General features: G+C 47.1%; 1 protein-coding gene across 3 annotated transcripts in view; it reads right to left on the bottom strand.

The window, feature by feature from the left end:
- The window catches only part of chst11 (carbohydrate (chondroitin 4) sulfotransferase 11), a 62,966-nt gene that overhangs the window by 24,818 nt on the left and 24,406 nt on the right, over positions 1 to 13,742 (bottom strand). For all 3 annotated transcript variants that reach the window (XM_018729752.2, XM_018729753.2, XM_018729754.2), the window contains exon 2: positions 1,198 to 1,283. In XM_018729752.2, the coding sequence (XP_018585268.1) occupies positions 1,198 to 1,283 (86 nt within the window). The remainder of the gene's footprint in view (positions 1 to 1,197; positions 1,284 to 13,742) is intronic.

Here is a 13,742-nt window from a genome sequence, read left to right as displayed (position 1 = left end):
TGAAGAACCGTCACTTGCAAGTGCCATGGCAAAACGGGCATTAAACCATTGGGGTTAGGGTTAAGGACAGAACAGTAGGGTGAGAGGTGACTGAACGGAAGTCGGACCTTCCACCAGCGTACAGTCACAAGGCGTTGACTTTCATTGTCAACATTTACTTGCTCCGTAGCACAAATGCATGGCAAGACTAAGCGGAAGAGCTGAACTAAGTACAAGAGCAGCAGGTCCAGAGTCTGAGCCCCGGCCGCTGCGATCCATACTGTCCTATTTCACGCAGTGAAATAATCCCAGCTGCGTGCTCCAGTTCCCTCTGCCCTCGGTCATCAGCGGGGGACTCCTGATCTGACCCAGGCAAGAGGAATTAAACAACAGCTCTGCAAGCCTCCTGGCACGGCCCTTCTAACCAATCCATTCATTCATACACACACCTCTCATTATACCGTGCCTTCCCAATCCCCGTCATTCACTTCCACCAACGCCATCCTGTCACGTACTCAGATGATGTCTCACGTCTCGCTCCTAGGAAGTCTGACAGCAAATGTCCTCCGACAAAGGACCGAGGGGCTCGAAACCATCATCTCGCAGGCCTCCAAGGATGTCTGTTCCAAAGTCTGACACACTGATCCTGCGACTACGTATAAATTAGTTCTACACAGATAAGGGACATATAAATACATTTTGCTGCCTTATGAAAGAAACTGAATGTGTGACAAAGAATATGGAACGCAGGTAAGGGATGCAGTCTGTTTTTCCTTGTGAAAGTACAGTACTCTATCTGCAGCAGGCTAGTCAGGGTTCTTAAAGCCCTCTCAGCAGTGTTACCCCTTTCAGGCTGGTACTTTCATACATCCCATAGTGCTTGTATTTTCTCCATTTTGTCTTCGCACACTTAAAAACACATGCACCTAACCAGACCATAAGGAGGAAAAAAAAAAAAAAAAAAAAAAGTGGCAAATCACAAATCCCTGACACTACACAGGGATCTTCACACTGAGAAGGGAAAGAAAGTGTAGCAGATCCAGAAAGCAACAGGACAACATTGATGATTGGGGTGGGTGGAAAACTAATATGTCATTTCTGCCCAATGTCCTCTTTTCTTCTCACCTTTGACTTTTACCAAAATGGATCTGAGAAACGCCAAATATTCTTGAGCAGAGCCTAGGGATGCAGAAGATGGAAAGCGTTCAGGTTCGTTACCTGTGTTGGGTTGTAGAGCTCCTGCAACGCATTGCGAGAACCTTTGCGACAGCACACGTCGGCGGTGAACGGGTTCCTGCGCATTACTGCGGAGAGAGCAGAGGGTAGGAAACCAACAGTTAGGAAACCACCCAGTCATATGAGAACATTTCAAAACCATAACACAGACATCCAAAGACTTTTTGTTCCAGCAGATTATAAAACAAAAAAAAAAAAAAAAAAAGTGGAGGGAAAGCACATGCGAAATGTGCTGTAAAACTGTCTACTCAAAGTAAAAACAGTAACACGGACTTGCTTTGAATAACCCTTGGCTTAAAGTGATTTTTTTTTCCCCCTCTACAAATCACAAATTCAGTCTAAAACAGTGTTCCACTGGTGTATACTTTTGGGTTTAGAGTAGTGACACTCAGCCCTATCCACAAAGGAGGGTGCGGGAAGGCGACAACCTTCAGTCCATCCGCACTGGATGACGGGAGAGAACAATTTCCCCTCATTGGGAAAATTCTGATGCCGAACCTGGACTCCCCAGCGCATGCCGTAAGGAGCGGATCTCCCGTTTTATCAAATTCCATTAATCAGACAACCCTATTATTACATTTTTTTTCCATCTAGCAGACGCTTTTCTCCAAAGCGACGTACATCTCAGAGAAAATACAATTTGTGCATTCCCTCAGGAGAAAGAGCCACAGCTGCAGACATGTGATTAAATAAACCTAGTTTGTTTCTTTCCACTTTATGCACCGATGTTCATCGCACAAGTGCGCGCGCAAAACTCAGGATAGGTAAGGTACACAAACATTTACATACAATACAGGAGTAGCGGCTGTGTGAAGGCTCATCTAGGCATGATCATAAATTTATGGTGCGTGAACATTTACGCCGTACACGAGCTTGAGAGATCGCGGGCAAAGCGAGTCCAGAAAAGATGAGTTTTTCAGACCCTTCTTGAATATAGACAGCGATTCAGCAGTTCTGAGTGAGAGGGGGAGGTCGTTCCACCACAACACAGCCAGGACTGAGAACCTCCGCGCTTTACCGTGCACAGGACCACCAAGTGAGCAGAAGTAGACAAGAGAAGCGGTCTGGTTGGCGTGTAGTGGTTGATCAAGTCTCATCTCAAGTCTATTATCCACATTTTTCCACGTTTTTGCTGTACAGCTTCATTACATCATTAGGTGCCATGGGGGGGTGGGGGGGGGGTGTCTCCATCGCCCCATCACAGACAGGTTAGTATCTCGCGGTTCTTGTAATACCCCTGAGCAAGGCACTTACTCAAAATTACTCCAGTAAAATTATCCAGCTGTATACAGTATGTAGGTGAATAACCAAGTAGCTTAACATTGCATTTTTTTTTTTTTTTTGTCGTCGTACAAACGTGAGTTTCACAATAAAAACAGAGCAGCCAAATTTTAGCCGGATCTGATCAGAGTATAAAAACTATCGTTCATGTCTCCAGGAAGGCAAAGGCTTGCAAGACACAGCTCTGTAAAGTAAACTGGCCATTGAATGAGCATGACATCATCGTGAGCAGCAATTTTTCCTTTTCGTGCCAGTTGTACCCGTTGCAGCACGGACCCTGCTACCTTTATCGTAATTTTGCCAGTTTCTCAGAGCCGAGCCATGGACTTGCGCCTATTGTGAAGGCTGCAGATGATGGTAAAACCCTGAGACTACAGGTGAGTTACAAGGGTAATTCTCAATCAGCGGCACATTACCATCAGCTCTCACAGTCAGTTTCTATTCATCCGGAGTCTGGTCGATCACTTACTAAAAGGCAATCAGCGAGTGACTAAGGGGCACCTACATCAGACCGTGCAGCAGTTTTCAGGTCCATATGCACCAGAACTTGAAACAAGTATGGGAATCCACCTCTTGGAATTTAGTGTCCAAGTCTACATACCAACAAATTCGCACCGTGGGCCTTAACCACCTCCTGACAGTCCGAGAATCAATAGCGACACAGTACTGGTTACACTAATGAGGAGCCAGAGCCTACAGATACATCCCTGACCTTCAGTAACAGACTGGAAAAGGTGGTGGAGATAACTGATGATGCATCTTCACACAAGGACACAAGCGTGCGGGGTAATGGATAACCTCGAGAATCAAGGGGCCCCCCCCACTCTTCATTCTGCCAGCTGCACATCATAAGCGCCTCATTAATTTTCATTCCGAAACCCACAGCTACCACTGTGCCCTGTGCACAGGATCTACAGGGTCTCTGTACTTGGCAACTCACAATTTTTAAAGTATTTGCCCTTGGATCTTTTCCCTTAATATAAACGTAAGTTTAAAGTACTACAATGAAATGCAGACTAACTCTTATATGCCACCGAATATTTTGCAACAATCTATTCAAATCGTTATTGTTAGGCATTTTGAATTTCACAGTAGCTTTTAAATTATTCTTGCAATGCTGCAATATTCCCACTATTTAAAAGGACCATTAAACTGGGACTTGGTAATATAAACTTGATTGCATGAAGAAACAGGAAGCCACATGTTCATGGCTAAGAAACTAAAATGGAAATAAATATGACTATAAATAAATTGAATATAACAGTAAACGGGGCTTTAATGACAAAGGCCTCAAGTTAAACCAAACTAATGGTGACAAAATGGACATGTGTTGAGGGCCACGTGAAGGCAACTGATTGTTTACAAGCTAATTTAAGCATGACGACTCCGGGCATCCCATTGAAACAGGTCTGCCTCAGGTAGCTGTAGTAATCGATGAGCCGAGCCGATGAGCGATCTTTGAAGGACCGTCTATGCAACCCCAGATCATCCACCATTTGTATATGGTCTGCAGGTGCAGATCTGGACAGGTGGAGGGATGAGCTCACACACCTCCCACTGCCAAGCTGCTGTGTGAAAAACGAGATTATGTACACAGTTGGGTGGATCTTAATCGCTGCGTGAGCTTCATTTTAAAATGGAGCGAAAAGTAATTAGGAAACATGTTTAACAATCTCTCCGCAATAATTAGTCCGTATCGCATTGCGAGGGGAGTCCATCATTCCTCTCGAGGCGGACTGGTAGCAACGGACCGCCGGCATGTCTCGCGATTCATCTTCCCCTGCCATCCGGCACATTGCTAACGAGTATTCCTGCCAGAAGAGATCTGTTCGAAAGCGCCTTCTGTACTCGGTCGGCAGCGACAGATTCTGTTCTCCCTCCTCCGATGCATAAAAACTTGGGTGATTTTAGTGGATAAAGAACTTTACTGGTTTGACTCAAGTGATGGGCGTTACAAACCTATTGCCCTGGTAAACAATGACCCTTGAAACATATATACAGGAAAAGGAAGCCAATCAAAAGCTGGCACAACTATAAATGAAAAAAGAAAAAAAAAAAAAATCTGAAATTGATGCAGGGTCAGCCTCTGTCTAAACTGCACCCTTGTTTATGTTTCAAGTGGTCCCTCTTAATGGGGTTAGTCAACATTGTGTAAGCCATGTCATTTTCAAGAGCAGTATAGTTTGCATTGGGGAGCTGAAGTCATGACCCACTGGTGTTCGGAATGCACTGGTGAGGGGGGATGGGAGAAGAAAGAAAAAAAAAAAAAATCCTGGAGCTGGGGTTCAAACAAGGGACAGCCATCCTCTGTTCCACTGGGGTTCAGGCCAGGCTGTTTTTATTGGGATCTTCACTTGTCCCCTCTAGTCACAAACCCTCACGGCACAGAGAAAATCAACTAAGTGGTTAATGCCTTTCTGCTACAAAGACTTTTTTTTTTTTTTTAAACCTCAATTAAACTGACTAACTATTGAATTTTTACCTGGCAACAAAAAGAATAGATTCAAAAAAGGCAATTTCTACTAGTCAAGACCCGGTTTCCCTTTCCTGTTGTCTTCACAAGGCAACATCAAGGGCCTTGATCTAATTCTTAACAAGCTCCACATTCCACTCAGGTGAGTGTGGCATCTGAGACAGGGTGGAAGCGCTTAAGTCATCCTCTTAGTGAAAGAAAAAGCCCTGCTGAAATATTAGCCCTCAGATACCTAACTGGATGAGAAATCCTGAATCACCATGTAAACAAAAGCGAAACTAACTCCGTAAACTATGGCGTTGGCCTCGACTTCAACGGCCATTAAGCAGGGCTAGTTTTGTGTCGTACTGAGTGATGAGGCACAAGACTCCACCCAAATAGTCTGCATGATAACCTGAAGAGCTTGAAAAAAAGTTACTCTCTCCCACAGAAAGATAGACCAAATCACATGGGATTCAGTCCCAACCTGCATCGTTGCAAACCTGCTCAATGACCTTCCGTCAATCTTGGGCCACAATAGCCAGTTGTCAATAAAAACTGACCCCCGCCCATGTCATTTAACACTTCCTCCTCATATTCTTAGTACCTATGAAGTTATTTGTGACAACAGAGCACGACTTGTTTTCACTTGCCAGCGACTGCTTCATCTTTTTCCCAAGACGATCCCACGAGAAATGAAGATGCGGTGACCAGAAAACTGACGACAGCAGACTTCAGCAGACAACCTTTCAGTCTGACTGAAAGAATGTTGGCCTGCATTCTCACACAGACACGTAACCAGGCTTCAGTAATAATCACACCGGGCTGAAACACAAGAAGAATGAGGATATGATCACCATCTCGGTCTATTGGAAAGACCGAAGAACTATTCTGGCGAAAGGTGTAAGACATAGAAAGGCTTTCTACCATCTCAGCTTGAACAAGGAGACCAAGTAATACCTGTCAAACCAGGCAGTCCAAACCAACATTTCACATTTCACAATTCACAGTAAAGCAGTATTACAGTGAAGCTATTGGAGTTGAGGAAGCTATGGGTTGACACTCAATCGCAGTTTGTTTCTTGGATGGAAACTGTTCCAATCACAGAATGCAATGTTTCCATGGTAATCGGCAGCCAATTAAAATATACCGGAATGCTAAAAATCTGTAAAAGCTAAAGTAATCAAAACAAAATAGGGAGCAAAGGGGGGAAAAAAACGTTACAGAACCAAAACTGATATTCGGAATAACTTTAGCACACAAATATACAGCCGTTTTCCTTTAGCAGATATTAACATTCAAAGGGTTTACCACACTGTCCACGTCGATATTCACTGAATCTTTTCAACAACAACTTGCTTAAAGGCACACAGACAGTAGCTCTGTCAGGATTTAAATACGACCTTTGGGGGGGGGGGGGATCTTTCACTACATTGCCTGCGGCCAGCGATTTCCTTTATTTTTCCCCATTTTATTGCAAAAATAACACCTCGCAGGACGAAACCTTTCAGCAGAAAAATAAAAGCAACGCTGTCACATCAGCTCTCCAACAGTCTCTCGCGTTACAAGGGCTGAAAACCGCCGTCGCTGTGAAGCTTGGCTTCCGTTCAAAACAGTACATGAATAAATGGATAATATTGCTCAACTGTTAAATAAAGAATCATCAGGTTAAGATCTGAACGCGCACTTTTTTGGTAACGACAGCCGAAAAATGCAGCAGGTGCAAATGCATACTGGTACTATTTTATGCTCTGGCAGTCTTTCAGAATGAAATTGTGGCCAATCTACATTAAGTTCAGCTGGATCTCACAGTAGCAGCTCCTCCCACAACATCTGTAAGCATCTGCCACATGCCATTGTGAGACAGCAGGAGGATATGCTACCTTCGCACAGAAAAACATTCAAATCCGCATCTCACCCTCATCGGCATTATGTTTTTAGGGCTGCGCCAAAGCTCTGCCAGGGGTTGAGGTCTCAAAATCCCACCTACACCCCCAAAACGTCGTATAAAAGCAACCCGCTTCGTTGCCGCCACCGCTGTTCAGAGCTTCTAAAAGGACAATTAAGTGAATCGCACACCCAACTAGATCATACTTTCAAGAATCTGCTGGAACCAGTTTTGTTTTTCCCCTGAATATCTGTGTATAACCTGATTAAACTGAATGATCACATTATATGGTTGGACTTGAAGTATTCGTCTTCCAGGAAAAGATTAAAACAAAAATAGCTGACAATTTAAAATAAGGTCAAGTTAACTGGGCAGATTGTGGTGACGTGGGAGCGACAATGTTTTCTGATAAAAAAAAAAAAAAAAACTTCTGTATTAACTTTTTTTTGCTCAGAGAATGTTTCCAAAAAAAACCTGCAATTTTACCCACTTTTGTACCTCTAGAAATATGGTACATACATACAGTAGGCAAGCACTTCATTAGTCCCAAAGGAAAATGTCCACCACTACAGCAGCATGCATATGAAGCAGTGACAAAGACACTGGAATAAAACAGGAGGAAATAAGCATCACGCTTAGACAAGTATAAAGGTGTACAAAAGTTTACCGTGGAGAAATAAAATAAGTACCGCACACAGTTCAGTGGCATTTGGGCAGTAAGAGGTCAGTGCCACCAGGACCCGACAGCGTTAGTACTCGCTGTGGAGCTTAAAGGCCACTGGTAAGTCACGACCTCGGGCAGCGCACCTTTAAACAGCACAGATGAACCGGTCTGTTGCTGAAGGTGCTCCTCTGTTCCTCCTCCGTTTTGCCAGTGCGGTATGTAGAGGGTGTGAATGAAGAATGGCGTCTATGATGGTTAGGAGATTAAGTCGGGCGGCACAGTGGACACCGCGAGTAGCGCTGCCGTCTCGCAGCGCTCGGGTGGAGCGAGAAGACGTGGGTTCGACCCCCTCTCGGTCTGTATGGAGTTTGCGTGTTCTCCGTGTGGGTCTCCTCCAGGTGCCCCGGTTTCCTCCCAGTCCAAAAACATGCTGTTCGGTTAGACTGGTGACCAAGCGACCCGTAGCGTGCGAGTGACGCAGAGTGCGTTCCGCTGATGTATGGATGAGTAACTCATTGTAAGTAGTGTACTATATAGCAGTGTAAGTCAGCTTGGGTGAATACAGTGTGGGCTGATAACACCACAGTGTTCACTGGAAGTCGCTTTGGAGAAAAGAATCTGCTAAACGAAGTAATGTTAACGTAATGTAAATATAATTTCCAATAGTCCCTCTCCCTGAGAGTCCAGCCCGACTCCTTGGACCGAACTATCGTTCCGGATAGTTGCCTGGATATCCCTAACCCTACTAGTCCGGATAGACTTCCCGTCTGCTCGGGTCACCTGTACAAAACGGGACCGGTCCTAGCATAGAGCTGCATAGAAGACTACACTTATTGCAACAGACCAGTAGAATATTCACAAAAGTGACCTGCACGCTCCAAAGGATTTGGCAAACATCAGAAAGCGAAGGTGACTCTAGCCGGTCTTGTACAGAGCCCACGTCGGTCAGGGACGCAATGTCGGCACTCCTCCTCATACTTGAACTCACAAGCATCCTGATCCCCGCTGCCCCACGCGCACCCCACGAACTGGATTACAGGGCACCACGGCAACAGTAACCATAGCTCTGCCTGCAGCGTTGACCGCTCACCCTTACCACGGTGAAGCTTACGCGATGGTTCCAGCACCAGCCCTCGAGGGCTGAAAATTTCCTAAAAAGCAACACGGACGGAAAGGAGCACAATACAGCTAAGGACAGAGACGAGACAAATGGACGGAGGGACAGATGAAGTGGGTCGTGGGTAGATGAATCAAGAGGAAAAAAAAAATATTTCCGAGAAGAGGTTTTATGTGCCGCGTGGAACAACCTGAGGGCTATAAAACGAGTAAAAACCTCAATATTGCGTTGTATTAATTATAATTACCATTATTACTTTCCTTTTATTTAGTTTGTGTGCTTATAACACGTAATTTATATTCGTATATCACATTCATCCTGTTAGTGCTTCCCCCCCCCCCGCTCTCCTGAATTTATATTATACGTCTTTCTTTTATCGTGCCAATATAAGACCTCGGGGGTAGTGAGGTGGAACAGAGGGGTGGGACAGAGCCATGGCGCTTGGACAGGCTGGAAAAGTGCGTTAATACAATGCCTGCTACAGAGCCGAGGCAACAGAGCCTAAATAAACGAATGCGTGAAAGATCCTAGGAGCGCAGACACCGCGGGGCCCCGGCGCACTGTAAACAGCATCGGGCAGGAAAAAGGGGACAGAAACGCGACCGTCCCGCTGCATAGGCACCGCAGCAGCCTGGGAACACGACCACTGAAACCCATAAGGGCAATGAAGTGGGGGGGGGGGGGCAAGTGTGCTGAAATGTTTATGCCAACAGGAAATGGAGAACCTTCTTGAATGGGGGGGCTGAAAACAGGCTGGACGAGATCCGTCCGCTCAGGCTCCGATTTGCTCATTTTGAAGTCTGGCCACGTTTAAAAGGGGGGGGGGCAACTGCCAGTCTGGTTTTGGGTGAGTTTTGTCCACTTCAGCAGCGGTTCCCTTTCTTCAAAGGGCTGCTGAGCGGAAACACAGCCACGCAGGCATGGGGTCTGGAGGCTGGAGGCGGGACCGCACAGGAAGCTAGGTCGCTGGAGGCGGTGTTGGGGGGGGGGGGGGGGCAAACCATGCTGTGGCAGCTCAACTTCTCCACGTGCTGGCAGAGCGGAGCGGACACCCGGCAACACATCTGCAGCTGCTGCTACCGGTACCAACGGCGACAGCAGAAACAAAAACATCTGTACGCTAATTTCCGCCACTTGCCTGCCTCCCTGCGCCTTCCTCCCGACTCTCTAACCCCCAGCGATCCAGCGGAGCTCCTTCGGGCCACCCCCAACCCATCGCACCACCACCGTCTCGCCGAAGGAGCGCCACTGCCGACCGATCCCGGGGGAGTACGGAAACGCACACCGCCGGCACGCAAATGTGTGGCAAGCGTGTAAATATATAACAACGTGCGCGATGTGACAACATTGATACATTTCCGCTCAGTGTCAGATCTATAGCGAGACAAGAAGCTGCGAGTGTACTTTTCCACAGGGTTACCGTGTTTACAGTTTCAGTAAAACGACTAATCTTAAGTGACTTGCAGCAAAAATACACCAGCGGAGTGCTGCCTGCCTGCCTGCCTTCCTTCCTTCCTCCCCCCACCCCACACGGAAGGCTGTAAATCTGTACCCGTCTGGGAACAGCTCGAGTCCCTTGATCATCGTTTCACATGCGGTTCCCAGCAAAGTCTTTCTGCACGTCGCAGAACATGTCACTTGCTGCTCTTTGCACATAACTGCGCGTAACGGAGCCGACTGAGCAAAGCTGCGGACGCAACTCGTGCACACGAGTGCCGCACCATTTGACCTCATTTGCAATTATTTCACGGTAAACCCCACGGCTGTTATTTAAAGGCTCCCTTAAGACAGACAGAAGCGCAGCAGGAGGAAAACGCAACACATGCTTGTTATGAGAACCCCTGACATTCTGCCGTTCTGGCTGCGGGACACACTTAGAGTGTTAATGAGTTGAATGGAGACTCATGTACAGGCTTCACATACAGTAGGTAATAGAGCCAAGGGTACTACACCCAGAAGTGAGATTCGAACCCGCGACCTTTGAGGCAAAAGGCTGCAGCTCTAACCTCTACGCTACTAGCTGCCAAACCTTTTCGTTTGCCATTCTGCAGAAATCGACACACTAACACAATTAACTATGGTACTGGGTCACAACCAGTTGAGAGGAACCCTGTGTTGATTAATGAGGCTGATTAGGAGCTAATCGGAAAAAGCCAATTTGCGGGGCCACTGACCCGCAAATCCCAGTGAGCTACCAGCGCTCGCCTCTTAAAACACACCCCGCTCAGCCTCACGCTCCCAGCGTAAGAGCTGGTTTTTGCACCAGCCAGGTCCAGGATGTGGCCTGACCGCAGAGGATCCTACACATATCTCTATTTCCATCCGGCTCTGCCTCTGATCGCCCCCCCGTCAGATGTTTGTAAACGAGAGGCCTTTCAACCGGTTGCTAGGAAACGGTACAACAGAGGAGCTCTTCTGCGTGGGCCTAGCTGCTGCACCGGTGCCCACTCAGGTCGAGCGCTAAAGACGAAACCGTTTCAGGGTATGTCCCTCACAGCACTCAACCCAGAAGGGACTGAAGCACCGATGATGGGATTTTAGGGTTGCTGCACCTTCCTCCTACGTCAGCAAGGTACGACCTCACTAAAACGGCTGCTCTTCCAACGGTAGGACGACTCCTCCCTCAAACCGGACGCGCTAAGATTCGTAGTGCTCTCCTATACCCTACCCTGCCATTCCTGACCCCGCTGCTGTCCTGCTATGTCCACAAAAGCAAAATCCAGAGATAAAGCCAAACAAATCAGCACCTCCATTAGAGAAGGATTCTGGTTGTTTATGTCAATTATCCTCCAGGCACGGAGCATAATGAAGACAGGCCGTTGCGTGTAGCTGGTGGGGATGCTGTAGATCTGCCTCTAGTAAATCCGGCGGGAACAAAACACGGACACAGCACCCCCACAGAACCGCTTTGGAACCGCTAGCATTCCCAGGCCGTCTGTCGCTCTCTTTATTCAGATGTGTTAAGTGTATAATAGCAGGAGAAAAGGCTTTTGTGCTGAAGGACAATGCAGTGTGGAGACAGAGCGATCTTTGTGAAGACTGCCGTCAGCCCAGCGAATCCTGGGAGCTGAACGTGTTACTGTCGCACCGTGCTTCGCCGGTTGGGAACGAGCACCCCATATGGCATCAAAATGCAGCACGAGGGACACGTTTGCAGGGCGTAGCACGCGTACCCACCCAACACGCACCATTCCTGTGATGCCTCCACAACGTACTCGGGGCAAAATGAAAGCAGCGTAGAGTAAAGAAGGAGTAAACGGTAAAAAGCACACTTAGGGTGCACGTTGCAGATGTTGCAAGAACAACTACGATGCATTCAAAGAGCAAACTGCATAGCATGTTGCCAACAGAGAGACCAGACCCTCCATAGCCCTGTACCCAACATCGTGTGTAGGACACTGAAGGTGGACACCGCAAGTGGGGACTAGTCACTAAAAGCGAGAATCATTCACGCACACACACACACACACACACACACACACACACACACACACACACACACACACATTTTCATAACCGCTTGTCCCATACGGGGTCACGGGGAACCAGAGCCTAACCCGGCAACTCAGGGCGTAAGGCCAGGGGGGGAGGGGACACACCCAGGACGGGACGCCAGTCCGCCACAAGGCACCCCAAGCGGGACTCGAACCCCAGACCCACCGGAGAGCAGGACTGTGGTCCAACCCACTGCGCCACTGCGCCACCGCCCGCAGTCACATCACTTGAACACAAACATACTGTACATGACACATATACACACACGCACATAAACGTAACAAAAGCACGTGGCCGCAATTGCAGGCACGCAACCTTAGCAACTACACTTTCTAAATAAAGCCATTCAGTTTTCAATCTGTTAATGACAGCCTAAAATGGGTCAGCCAGTCCATCATTTTATTACAGCCTGTACTGAATTAAAACATTAACTGGATTAAATACTGCTTAGCAAAATCAGGGTGGGAAAAAATAAATCGCTTTCTGCACGGAGGGCAAACTGCTTGCTTCGGGGTGAAGAGACATAAACCTATTCAGGGAGAAAATAACAGTTAACCGGTTTAGTGATGGCAGACACCTTCAAAAGCCATACGCTGTCATCAGCCCAGAGTAAAAAAAAAAAAAAAAAATAAAGAAATTGTTTAGAAAGCTATGAGTCTGCCCTACCAGACAGGGGAGCAGCATGCAAGAGGTGTATGTAAAGGAGATGGGGGATATGCTGTCATTTGCCATCTTTGAAAGAGCAGAAGTGCCCTGAAAGAGGCAAAGGTGTACAAGCCGCAGGTGAAAGGGTCACCAGCTCGGCACTGAAGGGCATGGTCGTGGCGAGGCCTGCCTGCATCGCTCAGGAACTCCCCTTACAGAGCCATAACCAGGTCACATTAGAGCAGAATTCATAACTGAAAACATCTCACACAGGACACTGTCCATTAAGTCATATCGCATCCTGAAATCATTGCATGTATCACATCCTCTCCTTGCCTTCTCACCAACCACCACTCTGATTCAATATAAGACAATCAGACCTGCATGTTAAATTGAGTAAGACTTTTCGAATGCAGAAGAGAATGCACAAGTATTGAACATTTATTCTAGGTTAAAAACTTTAGCGTATATGGGGTCAAATGAGGGCGGCAGAGGTGTCCGGCGTTTTCTTCAAAGGCCGAAAGGGATTTAGAAATTTTGATTGCGAGCAGGCAGACTGTTCACCCTGTTGAGGGACCAAGGCTAAGAAGTGCCAGAAATGCGATTTATGATGCTTCGGAGAGAACAGTTCAATTATCTAAAGATGAAGGATGCACACACCTTGATGGGAAGACTAAGGGATTGATGAGAGTTTGCAGATCGGAGGAACCGTTCCCATCCCGAATTCCTGAGCGTGTAGGATTTCAATTTAAACTTGCCTTCGACTGGTTGCCAGTGGGGGAACACTAAGCGAGGTTTGATGTAGGAGTATTCAAGTTGATCATAGACAAGCTATGGAACTTCGGTGTTGTGGACCAACTCCAGAGAACAAATGGCACATGGAACAAAATCTATAGTGTGCACCAGCAGAGGGGTCCAGTTGGTGAGGGAAAGGCAGAGATTTTGTACAGGAATAATCAGCAAGATCTAGATGCTTTATGCAGAG

The sequence above is a fragment of the Scleropages formosus genome, chromosome 21 (assembly GCF_900964775.1).
Source record: "Scleropages formosus chromosome 21, fSclFor1.1, whole genome shotgun sequence".
Classification (NCBI taxonomy): Eukaryota; Metazoa; Chordata; class Actinopteri; order Osteoglossiformes; family Osteoglossidae; genus Scleropages; species Scleropages formosus.
This window is presented reverse-complemented; position numbering and strand designations above follow the sequence as displayed.